Here is a 27,826-nt window from a genome sequence, read left to right as displayed (position 1 = left end):
TGTGGTATTGATTTCGGACCCAGGAGAGAGAGATAGAGGAGAGAAAATGTACCGGGAGGTGGGAGAGGAGAGGAGTGTAGGAGGAGGACGAAGCAACAAGACCGGGAGGATATTGCGAAACAAGATTGGAATATAAATGGCTGCTACAAATGCTCCTCGGATGGGTTGCGAACGAAACATCCTCGAAAAACTGAAGATCGCCAATTTCTAATACCAACGACGCAAGAGCAATCCACTGGGGAGTGCCAAGGATCAAAGGAGGACTTGAAGTCATGCTAGTCAAAGCAAAGGTCCAGTGGTAGAGAGTATAGCCCTCTGCGAGACTGAGTAGTCGGGCACTGCGAGCGAAGGATGTGCTATAGCACCCCAAATATGGGGGTAGTATTCTAATCCAGACTGTATCTTAGTCTGTAAAGTATTTCCGAGATAGGGTGGGATATATTATTTCTTTACATCAGCAATGCCTATTACAACAAGTGGCAAGGTAATTCATTAATGTTGGCAGGGGTGGGTTTTCAACTAGCCATTTTCAATTTTTTGAGTTGAAGCTGCCGTTTGGCATCTCGTGTTTCGCGAGCGAGTTTTTCCCAAAACACCGTGTATAATTTAAATACTGAACTATCAAATAAACCTTCTCTGCATTACGCGAAAAGTCGCTGACACCTCAGAGAGATAAACGGAAAACGTAAACTTGACGTCAATGGGAATAATAAAGCACGTTTATTGACAATCTTATCGCACAGCCTCTGCCCCCTGCCCCTCCTCTGAAAAATGCCGCGTAATGAAATAAGCATCGGTGCTATGGCGATAAAAAACCTTAATAATCCATATTGGAAATTTGAATGGAGTAGTTAATGTGTATTATCATCGCCTATTCCGAATGGAATTGATAATTTCTTGTAGAATTTTAATGTTTCCATTTTAATTCGCTTTTTATCCCTTGAACATCTACTTCACATTCCAGGATTTGTGAATATCTAGCGATGGAAATATAGAACGTACAAAATTTTTGGGGGCTACCAAAAAATGCAATGAAAAAAGTACCTACATAAGAATTAAAAAAAAAACTCGTACAAATATTTTAACAGTAGATTCTTGAGGACAAGAAACATACTTTTGTGCTATAGGTACCACATTTTTCCGATTCCGTACTGATGAAAAGATATACATAGTCATTTTAACTCCTCGTAATGAGCTGTGTCACCCCTGAAAAAACAAAATAACTAGCTTACCGCTTTGTTTTTCCAGTTTTGGTACATGCAAATGTTGCATGAAAATGATAATCTCTCAAGGATAAAAGATTTTTGAATTTCTGTCAGTGTCCTCATTGACATGCCCTGAAACGATTGAAGAAAATGATTTGAGCCTCGCTGATAGGATATCTTCTTTTTGAAGTGTATGTGTGTTTGATGATATTTTTGTTCAATTTCTAAGCCCTATATCCAGTACTTTCAGATGGAACACTGTTGATCCATGTTTATACGGAGAATTTTCTTGAAAATGATCGAGAGACAATAAGCCGAATAAGCATCACAATATGAAGCACCCTGTATTCCCTAATCAATGAACAGAATGATTATGATCCTGTATTATCTGATAAAGAAACAATAATTGGGATTACCCTAAAAGTATGTATGCAGGTATCATGTACCTAAATGAGCTTGCGAAAATTCCGTACATGGGCGTCGTATCTACTACATAGGTTCGACGCGTCCTATACAGCGACGTTAAGTCAGGACAGCGAGGGGAGAGGGGCTGCGGGGGTCGAGATACACGCTATCTTCCGATGCTCATTACCTAATATGGGATATGCATCCGCGGCCATTGTGAAGTCGTGGATGTCGTTGCCTCCGTAACAACACAACACATACGCGAGAGGAAATAATTCATGCCCCTCCTTCCCCGGTCCCTCTGGCAAGATTCTAGGAACTGATCGTATGTAAAGCCGGCCACAGACACAGAGAGAAGACGGAGTACATCATGCAACATGCAGATCGTGAAAACCATCAACTTTCGCACTATTTCCCACACACATGAGGGGAAAAAACGCGGAATATTGCGCAAAGAACACTAATGTCACTGATAACAGTAGTAGTGTCGTCAGTGGCCAGTGGCAGATAAGGAAGGTTTGTTCGTAGAGTGGTTTGCAACGGTTGTAAACAACTGTACAGAGCAGGCGCAGTTCCATCTTAGGGTAGCGAAAAGCCATTTGCGCTTGCTCTGTACGGTTGTGAACCACTACGAACAAGCCTGGAGATGGCAGTGGCGTGCGCTTGGTTAGTGAAAAAGAAGCAATTAAAACCGCTTCAAAAGAGGAAACCAAGGAGAGTTAATGGATTAAAGAATATCTTTTGAAAAGAGATCAATTTTCCCATATCCATTCAACCTCCTGATCACTTTCCCCTTCATTATCACTGCCTATATTCGAGACAGAAGTACGTGGCATTTCATGATCCTCGATAAAAAAAAAAGATCATAATACCATAAATTTCACAAAACGTTCAAATATTCGAGACAAAAAGTGCATCTATTTCCAGGGTGTTCCCGAATTGGAGGTACAAACGAAAAGGTAAGATTCCTTGAGTAATTTTAATAAAAAAAATCCCATAAACATGGGATCGCAAACGTTTCGTTTTCGAGATAGAGGGTGTTAAAGTTTTTTTTATGATTATACGGGTTTATCGAACCTTCAAGAATCATTGCTACAGATCGGGAAAATGACCGTAAAAAAAAATTTCACCACAGATTATTAACTGGATTTTTCATGAAAATTTGGATTTTTTTGAAGATTTCGAAAGAATCGTACAGAATTATTTTCCTGAATTCGGTAGCAGATATGACAATACTACAGGAGATTATAAATGTTAATATAACGACAGAACTTCTTTAAACCTTTTTTTTTTCAAATTAACATTGGTCGGCAAAATTGCAAAGAAAGTTTTGGGGACAGTGTTCCAGAAAAAATATCACCAAACTTGCTATCGAAATTGGCATGTCAAATGGTGTGAAATAACAATTATAATATTTATGCCAAATTTCAGTTGAATATCTTGTGAAGTGTAGATACTAGATGAGAAAAACTTATAGTTCCACCTTTAACACCCTGTATCTCGAAAACAAATCATTTGGCGTTCCAAAATTACTCAAGAAATCTCCTCTTTTCGTTTGTACCTGAAATTCAGGAACAGCCTCTATATATACAAGTCAAACGACTCCTCCTGTACAGGGTGAGCAAAATTCGCTGTCTACAGAGGGGATCACTAGAACTATAAGAGTTTTTCAGATAAACAAAGACTGGTGAAAACCGTAGCCTCCTACGTTTTTCCGTTTTTGAGTTATTAGCAGAAAACGAGATTTTGACAATTTCGAAAAGTTCTCAAAACTTTTTTGTCTTTGAAGTTACAGATCTGAAATTCGAACCTTCTTAGGCATTTTATACGTAGAATCTACTGACAACAGATTTTTGTTCAATTCAAAAGTAACAAATTCAATAAAAGTATGCATTTGAAAGGATTCTATGCAAAAAAAAGTGCCAGTAGAAGGTTCAAGGGTCAGATCAGAGAATTTGAAAACTTTTCGAAATCGTCAACTCTCATTTCTCTCAAATAACTCAAAAACGAAGAATCACAGAAGGCTAGGGTTTACTCTTTCTCTCTGAGGAAGAGCTGGGAAATATGTCATACGTTCTCTTATAGTTCTAAAGATCCCCTCAGTGAACAACGAATTTTGCCCACCCTGTACATACATTTACGCATTAAAAAAAAAGAACGGACTAAAATCCTTTCTTCCATTCGTTATTTCCGACGCTAAGAATCTAAAACGAGCATAAAGCACGACCGAACAAAAAAAAAACAAGTCGAAGAAACATATTTCCCCATCGAAAAACTTCCCAGCAGACAACTTCGTCCGGCATCGAAACTTCCGAACCACCGCCGGCCGCGCCGCCACCCTCGAAATCGATCCCGACGGGACCCCGTGTACATCCGAGCGGGCCGCGGCCGCCTCGAAACCGGGCCAAGGTGCCGGGACGAGAGTCTGTGGGCTCATTTCGCACTCTCGCCAATCCAGATCCGTAGCAGCCGCATTGTCGCGCGATCGTTGAACCTGCCGCCGCCGCCGCGGCTTACCGATCTGCGATCGGGATCGAAAACGCCACAACGCTCTCGCGCGTTCGGAATAGGCCCAGCCGTGAACGTTGTTGGTTCACGTTCGGAAACGTGTGGCGTTTGATGAATCTTTCGCTCTGGATGACGGACGCGTATTTTCGTCGAAATCCAGACAGGGGTGTATTCCTGGATCGTCCTTATATATGGATTGTTGCTATTGGGAATTACAGACAAGCTAAAAAAAATGGTTTACGGCCGGTTTCATAATCAAACCGAATGTCGCTTTAATTTTAAAGCTTCCTTTAACCCTTTAACGGCCGATATCATAATAAAACCTAAAGTCCCCTCAATTTTAAAGCTTCCTTTAACCCTACTAACGGCCGGTTTCATAATCAAACCTAAAGTCGCTTTAATTTTAAAGTTTCCTTCAACCCTACTAACGACCGGTTTCATAATCAAACCTAAAATCCCTTTAATTTTAAAGCTTCCTTTAACCCTACTAAAAATGACAGTAAAGGAAGCTTTAAGCTTAAAGTGACGTTTAATTCGATTATGAAACTGGACGTTAAAATGACAGTTAAGGAAGCTTTAAGCTTAAAGTGACGTTTAATTGGATTATGAAACTGGACGTAAAAATGACAGTAAAGGAAGCTTTAAGCTCAAAGTGACGTTAAATTCAATTATGAAACTGGACGTAACTAAAAATGACACTGAAGGAAGCTTTAAGCTCAAAGTGACTTCAAATTTGATTATGAAACTGGACGTTAGTGCGGACAAAGCATATTATACAGGGTGGTCTGTTGAAAACGAAACAGACTAGATTTTTGATTCAAGGGGGGATCAAATTCTAAAACGTTTCGCTTCAATCCTCAGTGTTACAACCTCAACCCCTGAATTTTCAATAAGAAAGGCTTTTGTTTCTTGATTTCAGCATATTCAATTCTTTGTCATTTAATCCATTCGTTTTCTAAGACTACGTTCGGCCAGTAAACACCGGTACAGAGCGAGTAGAACTAGAGTTTTATCACAGATCAGCTAGGGCTAATGGAGCTTGTACAAATTGGCAATTTTTGAATGAACGAATGACAAATGTCAACCACAAAAATCATGGGAAAAATTTGAATTTGAATGCAATTTGTTCGAAAATGTATATGAATAGATAATTCTTAGTGTGGATTGAACGGAAATTCTACAGTTTTATGAATAGTTTGTTTATAAGTTGTTTTTTTTATGGTTTGTCTCGTTTCATAACCCTACTTCTACACAAACTCCTTTCGCGCCCCACCTTGGGAGCTGGGGCTCATAGAGTTGATTCCGAAAACTCCACTCCGTCTAGAACGAACGACAACTATTGACACTTTTTGTTCTGAAACTTCGAGCCCGAACGACACGGAACAAAAAGTGCTTATAGAGTCTACTGGCCGAACGCTCCTTAAGTATTCACATTTGAATTTTAAACAACGTTGTTTTTCCCTGCAATCATTCTGTGTGAATCGGTCCAATTTTCACTCATTTATTCGGTAATTTTGGTGATACAACTGCTGCACAGCGTGGGCAAAATTGAACTACGACTTTTTCAACCCTACGAGATGAAAGAAAATGCATGGCACATTACGGTCGTCTTTTTTCGAGAAACTAATAATGCTTTCACAGTTGATGAACTGCATGTCTCTATATTCTTTTGTTTTCGAGTTATAGATCAAAATTAAAATTTCAACTTTGGTCATTATCTCCGTTTCTGTTTGTGTTAGGATGTTGAAATTTAAACATTATACAGACACTTTTTTGATGACAATCCAGTGGCGTACTATGATTTTTTCCTACAGGTTTATTTGCTGAGCTATAACAAGTTGTGTTTTTCTTATGAAAACTGTAGTTTAAAATGACTTAGAAAGACTTGGGGCGCTGTATGATATATTCCTGAAACGGTAAAAGAATGACGATTCTTTCTAAATCATTTTAAACTACTGTTTTCATAAGAAAAAACACAACTTTATGTGGTAATTCAGCAAATAGACCTGCAGGAGAAAATCAGAGTACGCCACTGGATTGCTATCAAAAAAGTGTCTGAATAATGTTTTCATTTCAACATCCTAGCACAAACACAAACAGAGATAATGACCAAAGTTGAAATCGCCCAAATTTAAATTTTGGCCTATAACTCAAAAACAAAAGAAGATAGAGGAATGTAGTTGATGGCATTATTAGTTTCTCGAAAAAAGACGGCATGAATGGTACATTCATTTTCCTCAATCTGGTTGGGCTAAAAAGTTGTAGTTCAAGTATCGCCAATTTTGCCCACCCTGTACAGGGTGTGTTTGCAACAGCCGAAAATTCTCTAGATAATTTACTCGTGAATTCAAGTAGGTACCGTGAATTATCTGCAGTTACATACGTACTTTCGGTAGAATTCACTGTTCAGTTGCATACAAAATAATTACTGCCGTTTTCTTGCCAAAATTCAGTAGAGAATTCTCCAGACAATTTTCGGCTGTTACAAACGGGCTGAAAAGATAGTCTTTTTTTAACAGAAGATAAAACTGATCAAAATGAATTGTTTCACCAAAATCACCAATACAAAACAGGCAAAATGAAAAGTTGAAAAAAAAATGATAAATGAAATAGATCGTATAAAACCTAAAATAGAATGAAAAAAAATATATGCAAAACTCATAATAAAAAGGCCTTTCAAACGAGGTAACACTTACCCCATCTTCCCTATTCAAAATATCTATATTAATAAAAGAGGATCTATGGTTTACTTCAAAATGCTTTATTGTTCAAACGATCGCACCAAATTGGACAATTCTTTTTTTGTTGTGTTTATTATTGTTAGGGCAAGGTTTATATAACAAAATATTCCCAAAAAAAATTGTACAGAACAGAAAAAAAGGCATTCCTTTTTCTTACAACCAATCGAGCACGATGAGTTAGTTATTATTATCTACCCTAGAAATAATTTAAATGGCAAAACTAGGTTTGCCGGGTCAGCTAGTAATATATAAAGCTTGATCGTGGAATCAACGCTTGATTGACGAATAGACGTCAATTTGTTTTCAATCGATAATTCAGTCATGATCATTCAGAATATACCTAGTTCTCGCATCAAATTATGCTGTTCATACGTCCATTCAATTATTCTCAGTTGCTACTTCTTCAAATATATTCAGAAACGAAAAGGTTTCAGTGATTTCGTTTTAGAAATCGAGTGACTGTTAAATCATTGATAGGACAATCAAAGTTTTATGAAACCCGCTGTAAGGGTTGAAGTGATATGGTAGCGAGTTTTTGGTTTTATTCTGCTTTTCATCTGTAAGTTACAAATCTGTAGCGTACGATCGATCTGTCAGTGTCCGATTCACAGATTCGTAAATAATACAATTCTGGAAATGTTCCTGTAACTATCTTCTTTACAGTGTTACTTTTGAACTACTTATGGGATATAGTTACTGATTCCTGTAAGCTACAGATCACTAAAAACGTCCAGAACTGCAATTTCCTTGTAAGCTTATGAAGAGTTATAGATTGGCTTACAGATGAAAGCAGAATACCACCATTCATCTTGAAAGTTGCCACCCTTAAAGGAAAAATCGACATGTCGGAGCAATTTCTCGCAAAAAGCTCATTCCGAAAGTACCAAACACATAAGCAATAAGTTGTTTACATCCTCATATCGATACATTTTCGACAAAACTTCGAAAGCCTCAATTACTTGCCTTGTGGCTCAAGATATTTTGGAAGAAATGTGTCAATATTCGTCGAGGACCTAAACCTGGCCTAAAACACCAAGAACGAAGGGTCAACTCTTCCTCCACGCCTTCAAATCCCAACGGCAATCGTCGGAACGCGCATCGCCGTCACCTCGTGACCTCTACATCAACCAGAAGAAGACAAAGAGCATCCATATCCATCCATCGCGCATCCGAACCTTCCCCGTGTTCCATCTGGCGAAAAATGAACGCCGGCCGAAACGGAGCGGTCAGATCGCGGTCGGCCGCGTTCACACGGTCGGCCGAAACAAAAGAGCAACAGCCTGCCGCGTCAATTTCGCGAACCGGGGTCATCGCGACACTAAAAACCCGATCGCTTAACCGCCAATGGAACACGAGAATGGTCGTCGTTATTGGCGCGGAGATCGCATAACTGGATTGTTACCATGTCGCATCGGGAGTTGTCGACTAAATTAACCGTGAAACGTTCGCGCCGATACGAGCACCTGTGCCCAAAAATTGGGCGTTTTGGGACGATCGTCGGATTTAAACGAACGCATCATCGTGTGGGCGTACGTTTCCCTTTTTAAAATTCATTATATTGACTTAAACCCCATTGCAATATACGAGGATATATTGAAAAATTCTTAGCCTACTATAGAACCTAACAAAATTTCGATATCAAAATATTTTATTACTCAACATATTCTCCTCTTAATTGGATACATTTATTACGGCGGACCTGCAACGTCTTTAAACCTTTTAAAAAAATAAATTTTCTTCATACTCTTCTTCCTCGTTGGAAGAAAAGTTACGACCTTACAACTTTTTTTCAGTTGAGGAAAGAGATGATAGTCGGATGGAGCCAAATCTGGTGAATAAGGGGGGTGTTCTAGTAATTCAAACCCTAAATCACGATTTTGTGCATGGCAACATGAGATTTGTGTACAGGGGTGATGTCCTGCAAAAACGAAACACCTTTGAATAGCTTTTCTCTTTAATTTTTTCCTATAGAGTGGTCAGTAATGTTATATAGTGATCTCCGGTTATTGTTCTACCGTTATCCAAAAAATCAATCATGATTACTCCATGGCAATACCAGAAAACTGAGGCAAGAACTTTTCCAGCAGATTTTTGGACACGAAACTTCCTAGGTCTTGGAGAACCAGAGTGTTGCCATTCCATCGATTGTTGCTTTGTTTCTGGATCGTAGAAATGTACTCAAGTTTTATACATAGTAATAATAGGGTTTAAAAAGTCTGCATATTCTTCAAATCGAGCATAGATCGAACGCGATGCTTCTACCCTTGCACGCTTTTGATCAACATTCAAACATTTGGGGATCCATTTTGCGGCAATTTTTCTCATGTCCAAATTGACCTGAACTATATGATGAACGCGTTCGTATGAAATATTCAGTGCTTCAGATATCCGTTTTAGCCCAATTCGACGGTCTGATAAAATCATGTCATGAACTGCATCGATATTTTCGGGGACTGACACAGAAACTGGCCATCCCGATCGGTCATCATCTTCAATGGAAAATTTACCTCTTTTGAAGCTTGCAGTCCAATTTTCTATGGTCGCATACGAAGGACATTGATCACCAAGGGTAATACGCATATATTCGTAAATCTGCTTACCTCTTAACCCTTTCAAATACTTGATGATGGCTCGATACTCCAATTTTTCGATTTTCACAATTTCGGTGGACATCTTTCTTTCTTTTAATTTATTGCGTAACTCTGGTTTACTTTTTGACCTCAAACTTCACACTGACTCTTCTAATGAATTATTGTTCGTGGCTATGGTAACTCAATATTTTTTTTATGCATGGAACTGGTCTAGGCTAACTAGATATCAATAAATCCTCGTAATAACTTTTTTTACAGCTTTACGAATAGGGTCTAAGGAAACAGCTGATCGGTAAACGTCAAAGTTACGAAACTTCATTTGTCATTGATCGAATATCTTATGATTTATTTCTTAATTGAAATGACTGACTATTTCATTTTGCTTATTACTACTTTTTTGAACGTCTTGCTCGAAAAGCTCTGAAAAATCATGAGGATAAATAAACGATGTAGGAAAAAGGATTCCATCACGCATCACTCCAAAGTCCTTTGAGTCGAAAAAACGTTCAATAGCAACAGCCATAAAAGTAACTCGATTGAGTCATCATTTCGTGCAGAGATACCTCAAGAATTCCACCGAAAATCGATTTCCTTTGCCCGTGCGTCAGCATTCTCACGAATGCGGGAATAATACACGAACGATTTTATTAATAGCGGGAGGTACAATTGAGGTGAATATTGTAGTATAGGATCGACGATATTCCACATCCTTCTAGCTCACATTTCGTATAATGAAACGGGGCCAACCTACGCGGAATTATATCGATTTAACGAATTTTATTCCCGACAACTAGCGCTCTTAGTAATGACAACACATGTCCCTAAAAGGTCATATTAATTAATCAATTTCGATCCCTGACTAATATATTTACCAAACGCAACACGCGATCGATCCTATTTGGACATCCCTACCACTAAACTAAAAAACTTCGATGATCCCCCTCCAACCATAGATATGTTCCACGTCAAACGAAATCATTTTCGATGAACTAAGTATCACGGAGTGACAACGTCAAATCTGTCAACCCATAAATTGGGATTTGCAACGCCCGCTCTCCCTCTAATATCTAATATTTACCGAGGGGGCGATCCCGCAGAGATTGAAATACCACTCACCAGCTTGTCGTAACGTCAATAAGGGGACTAAGGGGAGGCCAACAAACATCGGGCTAATGACGGGACTGACGGGAGGCCGATTCGAGCCGCGATCACAGAAACGACGATTTTTTCTTCCCTCTCGCGCTCGCTCTCCGTTCTCGTCTATCTATGGCTACGTCGAGCGCGCAAAGTAGACGTTGCGGAACATCCGTAACAAGATCTCGACGGTTACTAAAAAGGGACATGCAAATTACGGAACAACACCCCGGTAAGTTGGAAGATGCAGATACGACGCGATAGATACGTCGTAAACGTCGATCCTACAGGGTCGTCGGGGAAGGAGGATCTCGTACGGCAACAGGTTATAACGTGCAACTAATTCCGTATCTAATCAGTGCTAACCTAACATACTCTCTTCAAGTTTTGGCATCGTGTCTAGGCCATAGACTAAGCATTCCCTCTTCTTCTTTGCTTGAAATATGGCCAAAAATGTGACTGGTTGAAACTGAACCTCTGGTCAGCTAGTTGTTTTTTTCTACAATCTTCATTGGTCCACACTCACGTCTATCTCAACAGAAATGAGACAGTTATTGGCCTGACGATCTCTATTTCTATAAAATAGCAAATTTCATGCTGGTATCGCTCAGTCTACGTCCCTATGTCTATGGTCCAGGCAAAGCTTAATGTTTGGTTACAAACGATCACTGATTATTTCTGTAGTTCCAATCATAGAAATACAAGAGAAAAATATAACATAGAAAAGTATTTAAACTGATAAAGATATATGTACTCGAATTCAGAGCAAATGAATAGAATTGAAAAGTGAACAAGAACATAAACAGTAAAAAATTCAAAACATCTTGGGTCATTGCATAGACCACAATGTCTTCTTCCCTATTCAAAATCAGAAGAACTGCAGAAAGAGACAAACTTTGATTCTCAAGGTTGGTTCCAATCAATTTGTATCAACCCTGTGAGCAAAGGCGGTTCCAGTGTGGGGGCCCTAGCACCCCCCTTACCCCCTTTGAGAACTTGGGAGAAATATTTTTTTCGAATATTTACTTCTAGCAGAGGTTGCTCCTTTAGAATGTGTATCACATTTAGATCTACCATGATTTTTCTGAGAGATAAGCGTGTTGAAAGTTGACTTACGGCCGGTTTCATAATCAAACCTAAAGTCGCTTCAAATTTAAAGCTCCCTTTAACCCTACTAAAAATGACACTAACGTCCAGTTTCATAATGAAATTTAAAGTCACTTTTAGCTCAAAGCTTCCTTTAGTGTCATTTTTAGGGGGTTAAAGGAAGCTTTAAAATTAAAGGGACTTTAAATTTTGATGGGACATCAAATCTTAATGGACTTTCCTGCAACTGGGCCATAAGGTTTGATTATGAAACCGGCCGTAAAGGAAGCTTCAAGCTTAAAGTGACGTAAAATTAGATTATGGAACTGGACCTTATAAAAAGATGGGGTAATTTAAAAAAACGTCAAGACCGAACGGTTGCTCTGAGATAGATGAAATTTTCAGATTTATTACTAGAAGAGTTGCTCTTTCAGATTATGTATAACATTTCCATCTACGATTACTTTTATTGAGAGAGAAACGACTCGAAAGCTGACCTTGGAAAAATCCTAAAAAAGCTGGGTTCAGTTAAAACTTCAAGACCAAACGGTTGCGCCGAGATAGATGAAATTCTCAGATTTATTACTAGAAGAGTTGCTCTTTCAGATTATGTATCACATTTCCATCTACAATTACTTTTATTGAGAGATAAACGACTCTAAAGCTAACCTTCGAAAAACCCTGAAAGAGAAGAGTTCAGTTAAAAATTCGTCAAGACCGAACGGTTGCACCTAGATGGATGAAATTTTCAGATTTATTACTAGAAGAGTTGCTCTTTCAGAATATGTATCACATTTCCATTTATGGATACTTTTATTGAGAGATAAACGACTCGAAAGCTGACCTTCGAAAAATCCTGAAAAAGCTGGGTTCAATTTCGAGATTTATTAATAGAAGGAGTTTTCCTTTTAAAATATACATCACAATCAGATCTAGGACACAAAGTAAAAAAAGGTCATTTCCTCTCATTCGTTGGCCAATAAGAAACTCAGTCGATCAAACGGTTAAAATTGATGAAGCAAGACTTCCCGTCCGTGGACACCTTTAAACCTCCGGTATCCAAGACACAGCGCGAACGTAACACAACAACAATGCACGAAATCTATAAATACGCGGAGATGTGTATCTCGGTATAAACACACAAACCGAATATATATGAACATATATACCTACTATCTGTCACAATAACATCGGGTTCGACGTTCGATATTCCGCTCTCGCTGTCAACGTCGACCGCCGCCCGTCGATGATGTGCCTTCTCCTCCTGGTGGATTTGACGGATTCCGTCCAGGACCCGTCGACCTTGCCCCGGTACACTTTTACGACGCGTCGAACGCGCTCGATTTTCGACAATGGCAACGGCGATTAGCGCTGCTGCGATTCTCGAAGAAATGAGAAATGGTACGGTTGCCACCTCGAAAAATATCATCGATTCGATCGCAAACGCCACGTTGTGTAATGTCGAACGGAGCCGGTCCTGGATCGGCGCATAGATATCACTCTTGTTCACAATCACTGAATAGAGTGATCATAATCTGTCAACTTGAGAATTACGACGTTCATGAATCACAAGTGGTTCACGAGCCGTCATTATTCAGTGGTTTATAAAACTTAACGTTCACAACAAGAGACACGTCTATAGTCACAAACATAGAAACTCATCTGGGAGGGAGTCATAGACATATAGACTCTCTATGTCTATGGAGGGAGTAGAGCATTTCCGATTGACGTCACGCTGAGGGGCCAACAAACCATCTATGACATTTATGACCACAAAACTTTAAACTGCACGAGTGAAAATTGTCAGTTTTCTATTTTACCGCACTTTCACGGCAACACTGAAGGATGAATAATATTCACCGAAGGATATTTTCTTTCACGAGCCGTCATTATTCAGTGGTTTATAAGATTTAACGTTCACAACAAGAGACACGTCTATAGTCACAAACATAGAGACTCATCTGGGAGGGAGTCATAGACATATAGACTCTCTATGTATATGGAGGGAGTAGAGCATTTCCGATTGACGTCACGCTGAGGGGCCAACAAACCATCTATGACATTTATGACCACAAAACTTTAAATTGCACGAGTGAAAATTGTCAGTTTTCTATTTTACCGAACTTTCACAGCAACACTGAAGGATAAATAATATTCACCGAAGGATATTTTCTTTCACGAGCCGTCATTATTCAGTGGTTTATAAAACTTAACGTTCACAACAAGAGACACGTCTATAGTCACAAACATAGAAACTCATCTGGGTGGGAGTCATAGACATATAGACTACTCTCTATGTCTATGGAGGGAGTAGAGCATTTCCGATTGACGTCACGCTGAGAGGCCAACAAACCATCTATGACATTTATGACCACAAAACTTTAAAATGCACGAGTGAAAATTGTCAGTTTTCTATTTTACCGCACTTTCACAGCAATACTGAAGGATAAATAATATTCACCGAAGGATATTTTCTTAGAAAATTGGCAAGGATTCATAAAAACCAATCGAAGTCACAAAAACTCTAACTTAACCAACATTTGAGTGGGCTCTGAACATAAAAATATCGCTACATTGCGAAACGTCAATAGATGGACCATTTTCAAGATTTTAATGTCGATTTCTGCATTGAATTCATTCTTTCATCTGTCATTTTTTAAATTGAAGAATCCGATTGGAAAAAATAGAGCCTCTGGTCCATAACGACAGTCTTGGACATAGGTGTTAATCTTCACTTAACATATATCTCTTAGGACGAATTTGTTTTGCAATTAGTGGAAAAATAACTAAAACTGTCGAGTTTGCAACAGATCTGGCAACGTTCACTGCCGAGAGCGGGCGGCTGTCAGGCTCTGTTAAATTGGCGTGTGTGTAAATTTGCCTTATTCATTGTCCTGGACAGTTTACAAGTGAGCTCTAATAGTTTGAATAAACACTTACATAGTAACGTAAGTCGACACTCTGACGCGTTATGAAATCGACAAATACATAAATGAAAGGTTAGGGGGAGAGACAGAGGCAGGAAATAAGCCTTATCTCAACAGATAATGTTTCAGAAAAAAAATTGTAACTACGTTTTCACATCGAAATTGCAAGTTGAGGGAACACCACCGAATTTACACTCTAGCTCCCATAGAATTTCATTTCTGTCAGTTTCCTTCAGGTGCCATCTTCAGGGAGCCTAATCCAAGCAGGGGCTGCCAAAAAAAATTATACGAAAGACCCAAACTATTTTTCGACAAGCAATCACCGCCTTTATTTATTTACACTCTGTATATGCCATTTTGAGTCCAACTGATCTCTGCTCAAGACATCATCGTATCTATACCATGAGACCATGAGGGTAGGTATAGGGTAGGTATAACTGAAATATTCTAGTTATACACTAAAATTGCAGTCGTCACGTCTATGCATACCCTTACTTTACCCAGATTTTTGTACAATTTTGCTTTCCGCATGTTACCGCAGAAACAGAATGGATCAAACCAATTTATTGTTCCTTGAAATTCAGTCAAACTGAGGAATATTTGTGCATAGTTTTCCTTCCTGCATCAGCTCAATAGCATCGAAATTGACGGAGGTCTAAAGTTTAATAAATAATTCGTGAAAAATACCGATAAGATAACGACAAGAAATGTAACGAAACGTTCAGCTATTCACGTGAACGAAATGAGACTATTAACATTTCTACAAATTTAGCATTTTCCTCCACGAAAAAAAAATCTGAAGGTCGACCAATAGGCGATTGCCTAATTGCTATAGTGAATCCGTGGTGTGGATGACGAGTTTTGGATTTTTTTTTAATAAAACGATTATCGATCAGATAAGAACCGAGTTAGTTCGATGGGAAACATCAATTTCATTCTGAGAATCAAAGAGGACGTAACTACTTTAAAAAGATCTGTAAATTATATTGAATGCAACGTTAAGTTATCGCATTTCAAGTTGAATGAGATACTGTTGATCATCGTCAGTGAGCGATCATTACTTCAATTAATCGGCTAATACTAATTTCGTATTGAAATATAAGTTCTTAAACTTAGGTGCATACTACACTGCGCAAAAGAATTAACGCACATTATGGAAATCTCAAATTCATTCTATAACTGAAGGTGTTCTCGATGATAATTATTTTTATCAGAATTATGCATGCATATGTTATCCACTTTCAACGGTTTTCTTCAATACAGATGTTTTTTCCCAGCAGGAATAAAAAAAGATGATATTATCAGATTTTGAATGTATTGGCTGCATTCTAAAATCAGTTGTTCTCGATCAATCCAAGTGATCAATAGTTTTTCTTTCGTTTGATTTTCTACACTCGATCGCTACGCAACGCGAAACACGCAATTTGACGCAAGAGGAATGTGCCCAAGCGGTAGTTTTGCGAGAAGAAGAGTGGACATACACAAGAATTGCAGAAAGGTTTGGGAGACAGGTATGAGTGTCCGAAGACCAGGACAGGGTAGACCACGGGTAACAACTGCCATTCAAGAACGTTACTTGAGAGTTTCTTCGTTGAGACAACGGTTTGCAACCACTCGCCTCCTTCAAATTCAGCTTGAGCAAACTTATGAGGTGCAAATTAGTACTCAAGCAATAAGAAATCGCCTCAGAGAATATGATTTAAGGCCTCGTGTCGCGGCAAGAGGCCCAGCTCTTACCCTAACCCATCGAAGGGCGCGTTTGGATTTTGCGAGAGAGCATATCCATTGGGAAGAGGCCGATTGGCAAAGAGTTATCTTCACAGATGAGTCTAGATTCTGCCTCTACCATTGTGATCGACATTCCCTTGTATACAGACGTCCACATGAAAGATATGCTCAGTGCAATTTCCTGAATACTACTGGTTTCGGGGGAGGATCGATTATGGTATGGGGTGGAATATCTTTGACTGCTCGCACAGACCTAGTGGTCGTTGATAATGGAGCTATGAATGCTGATAAGTATATAAGGAACATTCTTGAAGAGCATGTAGTGCCATTTGCCCCATACATTGGTGAAACTTTCATTTTTATGGACGATAATGCCAGACCCCAACGTGCGCGCATCGTTCAGGAGTACCTTGAAGAGGTTGAAGTCTCTCGAATGGAATGGCCAGCAAGAAGTCCAGATCTCAATCCGATTGAGCAGGTTCGGGACAACCTCAATAGAAGGCTGAGAAGTTCAGAAAATCATCCAGCTACTCTTAATGACTTAGGAATCCAACTCGGAGAAATCTGGGAAGGATTAGATCAGAACATTTTAAGATCACTCATTTTGAGTATGAACCGTCGTTGCCGAGCTGTAATTAACGCAAGGGGTGGAAATACCAAGTATTAAATCACTTATCAGCATTTCAGTACTTTGAAAATTGTTCATTTCTCTTCTTTCAGATTCAGTGAAATCCTGAATTTTTCTTCCATTTAATGTGTCTTGTTTCGTTCAAAACCTACCCGAGAGAACATAAAAAATAAGTTATAAAGTCAATGTAGAGTCAACTTTCATTAAAATTGAGATTTTCAGAATGTGCGTTAATTTTTTTTGCGCAGTGTAGTTCTGAGGGAGGCTGCATGAACTTATAGCGAACCATCAGTTGCAGAGTTAAATCGAGTTATTTTTCCAGACAGTTCAGTAAGTTTCATCATCGGAAATTATCACACAGGACTATGTAAACTTCACACAACGATTTGGTATTTTCAAAACCATCCGAGACCGTTGGTTGTTTTTGCTTCACAAAATACAAGTAATTACAATAATTATATTCGCTAGAGTACTCGTATTATCCAAATAATTTTCCTGCACCATCTCTCTCAATTCCCAAACCATCGAAAAAACCGACCAGGAGGAGCGCTAAGCGGAAAAAAAAGATCTATGCATATGTGGACTCACCCTAGCGCCCATGAAGCGCGCCTCTAGGAGCTCCTGTTTCCGGGGGTCGAGGGCCGCCTGGAAATGCTCCATTTTCACACCAGCGCCTGAAAAAACCGAAAAAATCATGGGTCAACATGTGAAGACCGAAACCTGCACTGTATATTCGAACGATAGAGAAAGGGGTTGGGGGAGGACGAGGAAGCGATCGTTCTTGCCGAATTCACCGAGGGGGGCAGATTGGACTTATCGAATCGGAAGAACGCGAGACGTTAACGTCAAAATGAATGAAAACTGTCATTCTTGCCGGACGGGGATCGCGGTAATCTTTTCGAGGGACGTTTGTATACGCCCCCTGTATTAGTGCGCCTCTGTACTCTACAGAAGCTTTAAATACTCTTTCAGTCGTTTCTTCAGTAAAAAAGAGGCACTAAATGCTTCTTTTTATTCATCTGCGTGATGAAAAATCATATTCATCTAGAGCTGCTACCCTTCGTTTTAATTTTCCCAACCAATTCGAATTGCTTGTGATTTTCGAAGTAGATATATCAGGTGAGATATATAATTCGAACTATTTTTTCAACAACATCTCGTAGCTGAAAATATTCTCAGATATTAATAGAATAAATTACTGGATGTCGTAATTTTTTTGGAGAAGAAATCATTATTTTGCCAATTATCAGAGTTCCGGACAATTTGTTAGGAATAATTGGGCTCAAAACTCAGGACATTCCGATTTAATAACACTAATGGCGGTGTTTAGCATTTTACGAGATGGAGAAATATCTTAACTCCGATACCACTTGTTTTCCTATGCAAAATAAATAAGGTATAGAAAAATATCCTAAAGGACTTTTATGGACAACCCCCGTTTCATGAGGACTGTAAGTGAGAAGTAATAAGACGAGACATCATAGATAGGGAGAAATGACAATCTTCAGAAGAGCTAAACGAGGACGAAAACAAAAAAATAATTGGAGAATGTGGAAAAAATTGCTTAACAAAACAAAACGTATTCCAATAAACCCTTTTAGAGATTGAACAAAGTTATTCCTACACGAAAACCTTTTCGACGAAGTTGGAAAGAAAAATTGTATGAATATAATATGAATTTCCTGTCATATCACTTGGATATTATAAGCGAGGACATTCCAAGGATTGTAAAATGATAAGAACTCAGTTTAAGGAAACCGAAAGGTAGATGTACCAATTCATTCAAGTCATTTGTATCCAGTGGAATCATATCGTACCTTCGAAGCATATACATAGCATGAAATATCCAAGAATCAAGACAGCAGGCAAAAAAACCTTACCTCCAAAACAACTAACAATTACATCACCATAAATGATGATGAAATGATAAATATTCAAGAAACAATTATTGACCAAACAATGAATGATATTATTTCCTTACCGTCCGAATTCAATATGGAATTGTATCCACTCCCCTGAAGAAAAATGATTCAACAGGGTTATATAAAAGTTTAGTCGAAACCTAACCCTAACTATCGTGACAGGTAAACAAGAGTTCCACAAGTCACTGTTCGAACATTTTCGGTGTTATCACAACAAGACAAATCGTCCTCACCATCTGACATTTCAGACAAACAGAAGGGATATATTGAAATTCGGTTTATTTAGTGGTATAAATTCACATCAAATATTGATTCTACTATTCGTTGACGTTTGCATTGTCTGCACATATGTTATATTCGGTGATACTACTTGCTTTCGTGTTTTTTATTCTACCTTATAATATATCATAATTTGTTAGTATATAATTCCCCCTTCTGAAGTAATTCAACTTTCGCATATTGGCAAAACTGAAAATCATTAAATTGGTTTTCAGAATTGGGTTCTATTTAAATGAGATAGATAAACAGTAGCAGGCCACCGATATTCCTTAAAAAATTAAAATAAAATGAATTTCATGAATACCGACGCCAAAGACACTACTCTTCTCTATCGATAAGTTGAATCAGTATTACCCACCCCTGTCTGTGATCGGTGCTAACCTCACTTTTGTGAAACCTTCGGGGTTGCGTTCACAAACTTACTCAGAGCAAGCTCTGATTACTCGAAGCGTTCACAAACGTACTTTTAGTTCCTCAGAGTATGCTCTCTGAGCATGACCATACTCATACTCTACTCTCGGAGTAAGTTTATGAACACACCCCAGGTGTTCAACCAATTTGACTCTCAAACTGACGACTGACGTAGATTTGTTTACATCTGCATTTGGTAAACGTCAAAGATGTCGAATTTCTGAGGCTTTTTTTATCGATTCTCCGAATCTGGAGTATTTGCTGGTCATTCGTCTTTCGTTTAGAAAAATTGGGTTCTATTCAAATGAGGAATTTCAAAAATATGACACTTTGTACACTTGTTGATTATTTTTGGAGTCTTCTATGTGACCTTTTTCCTTCAAGCTGCATTACATACGTTTTCAGCAGCGACCAAGAAGCTCTTCAATGTGGCAATCTCCCGAAAAAAAAACCTTGAAAAGTCATCAACGTTTCTGATAGATTTTTATCGAATTTTAATTCACACTGAACAATAAATGTAATTTCATTGGTCGAATTCTGGAATCTTCAGCATTTTCAGTACTGGACTGATGACCTCACTATAAGAAATGATAAATCAATAGTTATTTCAAGACAGTGATCATATGTGAATGTGTTCATCACATAAAATTAAAAGAAGCTAGAACTTTCCTCAAGACCATTTCGAAGGAGGCACAAAACCCGTCCAAAATAGAACACTTCCTCGTCCAAATTTAAATGAGATACACAGCACACTCATACACACAAAAACAATCATGCTGTGAACAAGGATCGACATAATTCGACAACATAAAAATAGCTCTTACCATTTGCTGATATCCGAGGCATACAAATTCCTGCCATACAACGTAATCACACTCTAGCCGGTACACTCGTTCCAATACAGTACAACACAAGTTCACACTGGTTCTGAGAACACACTCTTTCCCCTCACTAAATGTACCTCTTTCTCTCTCTCTCCCTCACGTACACTCAACGATCACGTGGTTCGAGACGAGTCTTTCTCGGGGGTTAGGCCAGGATTTTACAGGTGGGATTTCTGGAACAAGACAAAATAAAAACGTTAAATAGACAGAATTTGGAACACTGGAGAGGTACTACGACGTGGGAAAAGGAAACTAGCGTTACATCCGAGGAATGAATGAGCATTTTCAATATTCAGCTAGGACGATAAAGCACAAACGCACTGTATCTTCGTTCAGGGAAATACTGTAGCGATTAGGCGACGACGATCAGAGTACTTCTGATAACAAGCCACTTTTGCAGGGTCATTAACATCGTAACATCATCTAATGACGTCATACGTAATAGTTATGGAAACGAAAATTTATTTAAGTTTTTATCCATACAGGGTGAATCTTTAATTGGTACATCTACAGGGTGAGTCTTCGACTTGCACATATACTTTAACATAAGATTCCTAAGGTTAAAAGAATCATGATGAATGTTTGCTCTACGAGGATGTATTGATATCTAGTTAGCCAACGAACAATAACTCATTAGAAGTGTCAGTGTGAAGTTTGAGATCAAAAGGTAAACCAGAGTTACGCAATAAATTAAAAGAAAGAAGATGTAAACCGAAATTGTGAAAATCGAAAAATTGGAGTATCGAGCCATCATCAAGTACCTTTATTTAAAAGGGTTAAGAGGTAAGCAGATTTACGAAGATATGCTTAGTACACTTGGTGATCAATGTCCTTCGTATGCGACCGTGAAAAATTGGACTGCAAGCTTCAAAAGAGGTAAATTTTCCATTGAAGATGATGACCGATCGGGAAGGCCAGTTTCTGTGTCAGTCCCCGAAAATAGCGATGCAGTTCATAACATGATTTTATCAGAGCGTCGAATTGGGCTTGAACGGATATCTGTAGCACTGAATATTTCATACGAACGCGTTCATCATATAGTTCACGTCAATTTGTACAATGAGAAAAATTGCTGCAATATGGATCCCCAAATGTTTGAATGTTGACCAAAAGCGTGCAAGGGTAGAAGCATCGATCTGTGCTCGATTGGAAAACGATGTAGACTTCTTAAACCGAATCGTTACTATGGATGAGACTTGGGTACATTTCTACGATCCAGAAACAAAGCAACAATCGATGGAATGGCGACACTCTGGTTCTCCAAGACCTAAGAAGTTTCGTGTCCAAAAATCTGCTTGAAAAGTTCTTGCTTCAGTTTTTTGGGATTGCCATGGAGTAATCATGATTGATTTTTTGGATAAAGGTAGAACAATAACCGGAGATTACTATTCGACATTACAGACCACTCTACGGGAAAAAATTAAAGAGAAAAGACGCGGAAAGCTATCCAAAGGTGTTACCATGCAAAAAATTCATGATTTAGGGTTTGAATTACTAGAACACCTCCCTTATTCACCAGATTTGGCTCCACCCGACTATCATCTCTTTCCTCAACTGAAAAAAAGGTTGAAAGGTCGTCAATTTTCTTCCAACGAGGAGGAAATAAAAGCTGTGTAGGTCTGGCTTGCAGAGCAAGAAGAAACATTTTTTTTGAAAGGTCTAGAGACGTTGCAGATTCGCTGTAATAAATGTATCCAATTAAGAGGAGAATATGTTGAGTAATAAAATATTTTGACATTGAAATTTTGTTTGGTTCTATAGTAGGCTAAGAATTTCTCAATATATCCTCGTATGCAGTCGTGTTTTTTGTTAATTTCCAACTGAAATAGCTTGAAAGGTGGATTTTTAAGAAGAATTCGAAGCATTTCTCATTAATTACTCTATTACTCTGTTGAAAAACATAATTCTTTCCCTTAGTTTGAAAAAAGATTTATCGATATTCCTGCAGAAGTGTTTTCGGTGGCGACACCCTTCGGTCGTCCTCGACATCTAACCAGCCCTCCTCCATCCCCTTTCCCGATTTATATGCTCCTTCTTATCTTGAACTTTCATTCGGAACCGACTAAGTGTATGTGAAACACCCTGCCGCCCCTCCGCCCCGCCACCCCCTCCGACCCGGGGTTGGTATTTAATATTGATCTTTGGATAAAGAAAATCGGATATTCTCTTTCTCTATAAATAATTTCAGACGTCTGACGGCACGGGTCACGTGACCCCTCGGTCTCGTTCGAGAAGGCGTCCAGGAGGAAGCCTGACGACAAGATTCTCGATCATGAAGCGGTGAGACCTGGTCAGAAGTTTTCCCTCGATATCGATGAATGTGTTTATTTTTGGAAAAATTTCGCGAAGAGCATGGATCATTTCATCTTAAACTCTTCAGAAACTGAAAGAGGAAAACTTGTTATCCAGGTGAACCCCAAAACTTCTTTCTAGTAAAGAGAGAAATAGGATTTCATTACTGGTTGAGCAAAACTCACCATTTATCCTGTCACAAGTATGCAGAATGCTATTTTCATGAGTCTAAGCTGGACTCTTTCGAACATATGATTTTTTTTCTGGTTAAAATAAAATTAGTTAATTGTTCGGCAATTTCGTTGGCGATAAATATTGAAAATTTTTCCTTGATTTGTTTTTTATTTTCGATAATGATGACGAATTCAGATTGCAAACAACCACATTGGCTATGTATTCATCCCCAATATGTTTTAATTTATTATCGTTCTCTATTTCATAGTAGAACAGTTACCAGATTCAAGTATAACCCATTTAACCTTTCATTCCATATCACAAATGACTTTTTTCTTCTTTGGCAAGTTAACAAACCTAGAACACTATACTGACAACAAAATTCCCTTCAAAATAACAAGCTAAATCTATGACTACACATCTGTAGTGTTCCTAAATTGGAAGTACAAACGAAAAGAGGATTCCTTGAGTAGTTTTAATAAAAAAAAGTCTCATAAACGTAGGACCGTAAACGATTCGTTTTCGAGATACAGGGTGTTAAAGTAAGAATTTTTCTCTTATATAATAGTATCTGCACTTTACAAGATATTCAACTGAAATTTGCTCTAAATATTATAATTGATAGTTTCTACCATGTGACATGCCAATTTCGATAGCAAATCTACAGGGTGATATTTTTCTGAAATACTGTCCCCTGTTTACCTCCAGAACTTTTTTTTGGTTAGACACTGAACTTGAAAAAATGTAAAACGAAGCTTTGTTGGTCTCTGGAAGCTTTGTCGATTTTGAGAAAAAAATCTTGAACGATTCTCTCAAAATCCTCAGAAAAATCCAAATTGTCATAAAAACTTGGTTAGTAAGCTGTGGTGAATTCATTGTTAGTTTTGACACATCAAATCAAACTCTATATTTCTTATAATGAATATGTTTCACAAAAATTCAAACTTTAACACCCTGTATCTCGAAAATGAAAGGTTTGCCATCCCATGTTTATGAGACTTTTTTTCTTAAGATTACTCAAGGAATCTTCCCTCTTCGTTTGAACCCCCAATTCAAGAACACCCTGTATACAGGGTGTTTCATTGGTAAATGAACATACAGTAGCCTAAGCTAGAGCTACCCTAAGCCAGTCCAAAAAACCCATATATGATAGGTCTTATCAATTCCATAACCGAGATACAGGATGCTTCATGTATTCGCCTAAAATTTCAATTTCTCGTAACTTTTGAACCAACCAGTATAGTCGGTTGATATTTGATATATATGATTCACTTGCATAGGTTGATAGATTCACATGTAAATTTCCAAGAAATTCCAGGTCCGTAATTGAAAAATATGGGACATCTTAAAAGCTGGGATTCAACACCCTGTATAAGAAAATTTTTGAATTTGATGGAGATATCTGAAAAGAGCAAAAAATTTTCAATGAGGTCAGTAGATTCCATTGTCCCGCACGTCATTTTGCTCAAAGGAAACTCCACGGAAAGCGAATTGAGAAATGTTTTCTTTGCTCATTTTGGTTACAAATCGTTCCTAGACAATCTGTTTTTGTGTAAGTGAATCATATATTTCAAATATCAACCGATTATACTGGTTGGTTCAAAAGTTATGAGAAATTGAAATACATGAAGCACCCTGTCTGTAACTCGGTTATGGAATTGATTAAACCTATCAATCTATCTATCTATCTATGGGTTTTTTGGAGTCGCCTAGGGTAGCTCTAGCTCAGGTTACCGTATGCTCATTTACCAATGAAACTCCCTGTATGTTTTGAAGTGTATTTCTGTGGATCTTTTAAACAGAGTTGCATTCAGCCAAAGTACCCAATATTTCAAACCAAAATAGTCAATTAGCCATTTGTGAGCGTTCATCTTACTTTAAAGGGTTGAGTTCTTTGAATTTGTGGTAATTTTAAGTTTTAAGGCATGTCATGGTCATAATGATGATGTGGGTGGAATTTTCTGTTTTCAAGCTTTTGCCGTTCCAAGCTTACTCAAAAAATGCTCTGAACAACAAGCTTTATAGGACCAAGGAGTGACTTCCTTGAAATCTTGAACTGGATGTCGAGCTTTAGATGTTGTAGCGTCGAGATAATGATGGGATACAACATAGGTATCAAGCTCTCAATACGATACAACTCCCTTTTATATCCACATTCTACAAGGGTTAGCCACAAGGGAAGTGCGAACCTTGAGTCTCAACTCCTTACGACAAAAATATATCCTTCCAACAGGACCTCGGCTGGCTCCGGTACCATATTCATCCGATCTCCGGCGTTCGTAACCGAATATAGGTCAGAGCTTTAGTTTTTCGACATCCTGCGGACCCTTATCGATCGGTTCGCGATGCAGTTTGTATCCCCGGTTTCATGCTCTCGCAATTGTGGATTTCGCTCAAAGTTGCCCTCCTACACGGGCGGGCGAAAAGCCACCCCCTCGTTCCTACCCCCCTCTCGTCCCTGCGTCCTCGTACACCTCGAACGTGGGCGGTTGAAGGCGCTCCAGATGACAAATATTCAGCACCTCCTGTACAGAGCTTACCTCCTTTTCCGATCCGGCCCCGACGGTGTTGCCTCTCTACATATTCACTCTATTTTGTGCGAACGTATTGATTTATTCCCCGTTTTACGAGTGGGATTCTGACGTGGTCGAGTTGCGCCCGAAAACCCGTTCGAACCGGTTGGATTTTTCAGACTTGAGACAACGGTCGATGCCGGATGGCGTTCGTTGTATAAAAACGTCGGAAAAACTTCAAACATCTATAATAATCTATAATAATGAACATGATAAAATTCGTAAGAAACCAATGTACAGACAAAAGATGTTCTGTACTACAACAACATCTATGTTCCCAAAACTTCAGATTCTAAGAAGGGATGTAGGAAATTTCGGTTCCACATCACGCTGAGGGCCAAACAAACCATCTATGATCAAAAGCCTCCGAATTGTAAATTATAACATTGTCAATTATAGTCAGTTTTCTATCATACCATCTTTTCATAACACCACTCAGGGATAAATTAAATTCACTCAATGATATCTCAAAAAACCAGAAGGATTTACAGAAAAAAACACTTGAACAACCACATGTGTAGATATAAGAACCATCTGATTTCGTTTCTATGATCTATCTATAGATAGGTTTATTGAAAACGGATGTAAATCGATATAGCGTCATAGAGGGAAAATATGAAAATCAATAGTCCTTTTCTGTGACAAAATGTCACGATAAGTTTGAAAGAACCATAGACATAGAGACATCGACTGAGCAATGCCAGCATGAGATTGGCTATTTTATAGAAAGAGATAAATATACGTCGGGCCATTACCTGTCTCTTTTGTGTTCACATAGAGATGAGTGCGGACCAATCAAAATTATAGAAAAAGACAACTGCATGCCCGATGTTCAGTTTCTCTCTGTCACTTTTTTTGACCGTATTTCGTGCATAAATAGAAAGGGAAGGCACAGTCCATGTCTCTATGTCTATGGAAAGAACTGTTAAACAATGTCAGTCATAGAGGAAACGATTACCAACCTTGTAATACTCGACAGATGTTTTACATGGAAACTTTTTTTTTTTTCATTTTCTATTTCTAATATCCTTGTTACAATTTTGATATCCGAATAATAAACCTAAGGAAATCCTCTAAAGACAAAGCCTGTGTCATTTACAAACCTAACATAATTTAGGAGCATAAAGTTCATTATCATATTATCAAAGAAAATGACCTGCCAACTTGACCGAACTAGTTTTTGAGTTTTTTCATTGGAAGAACAATAAGAGATAGGTACGACTTATGTTCGATATTAAATCGTTTGTGGGATATAACTGAAAATTATTTTATTTCATGGTTTTCCAACAGTGCCGAATTGGAAAAACTGATAAACAGAAAAACCTTTCTTTCTGACCTCGGGAAAGTCAAAGACACGCCCTGTAAGAATGCTCACAATAATTGGAGTGAGATTCGAAAATTCAAATTTTTCATATAGTCATCTAGTCCCACCCTAGTATTTCATGAAAATTCGTGGCGGCCCGCCGATGTCTCCGCAACAGAAGCGTGCAGCTTCCATGCCGTCGGTCGGTGGAAACGTGATCGATCCCCGCTTGTTAAACGGCATCGTTGGAGGTTGTTTCCCGGCTTCACGAGCACCTGACCTTGCCCGCGCTTGCCGACACGTCGCTTTCCGATTTCGCCCGCTACGCTCGTCGGCTGTTAAACGGCCAACGACGAGGTGTTCGTGGACTTTTTTCTGGATTACGCGGGCGTTCTGGGGTTCGCGAGAAATCCTGGTTTATAGCTTCGATTAATGAAACTTTGGACTACCAACGAAGAAAATTGTTCGATATAATAATTGTCCTGTATCATCTAATTTCGAGAATCTATCGATCGGTAATTTTTTTGTAGAACACTTTTTATGCCTATATTCGATATTTTTTTTTGGGTAGTTCGATTTTTAACCTAATCAGGTCCAAACGATTGCGTTGGTTAGATGAGATGAGATAAATATTTCAAGAGCACCACTTGTGGAAGGTGCATGATAAACTCTTCGATTATACATGACAAGTTGTGTAATTTGAAATGAAAATTGGTTTGTTCGATGATTTTTCTTTACAATAGGAAGACAATAGGAGGCTTTTTTCAACAGAAGGTAGAACTGGTCAAAATTTCACCAAAAATCACCTATACAAAACTTTTTAAATGACAAAATTGAAAAAAATATTAAAAATTATTACTGAAATAGATCCTAATACGGCCCTAGACCGTTTGTTAGTTGAATTATCACAAAGCAGTGGGAAAAAACTGATCTCCTGATTCCACCATGTGGTTTCGTTCGATATTTACGTGGTAATGAAATTGGAAACTTAGAATTGCCGAATTGTTCTCATTATTTTTTAGTAACTTACACGAT

General features: G+C 38.4%; 1 protein-coding gene across 9 annotated transcripts in view; it reads right to left on the bottom strand.

Annotated features, from left to right (window-relative positions):
• The window catches only part of LOC123312948 (serine/threonine-protein kinase tousled-like 2), a 98,184-nt gene that overhangs the window by 37,359 nt on the left and 32,999 nt on the right, over positions 1 to 27,826 (bottom strand). For 2 of the 9 annotated variants that reach the window (XM_044897547.1, XM_044897555.1), the window contains exons 3-4: positions 20,390 to 20,622; positions 17,542 to 17,627 (exon numbers count right to left, since the gene is read on the bottom strand). The exons of 2 other annotated variants lie outside the window; for them this stretch is intronic. In XM_044897547.1, the coding sequence (XP_044753482.1) occupies positions 17,542 to 17,627; positions 20,390 to 20,426 (123 nt within the window). In that variant the 5' untranslated portion in view covers positions 20,427 to 20,622. Of the gene's footprint in view, positions 1 to 12,843; positions 13,115 to 17,541; positions 17,628 to 20,389; positions 20,623 to 27,826 lie in introns of those variants that run through there. 5 more of the 9 variants (XM_044897548.1, XM_044897549.1, XM_044897544.1 and 2 more) reach the window with 3 other exon arrangements.

The sequence above is a fragment of the Coccinella septempunctata genome, chromosome 5 (assembly GCF_907165205.1).
Source record: "Coccinella septempunctata chromosome 5, icCocSept1.1, whole genome shotgun sequence".
Taxonomy (NCBI): domain Eukaryota; kingdom Metazoa; phylum Arthropoda; class Insecta; order Coleoptera; family Coccinellidae; genus Coccinella; species Coccinella septempunctata.
The sequence above is the reverse complement of the archived record's forward strand: the minus strand, read 5'-3'. Positions and strand labels throughout refer to the sequence as shown.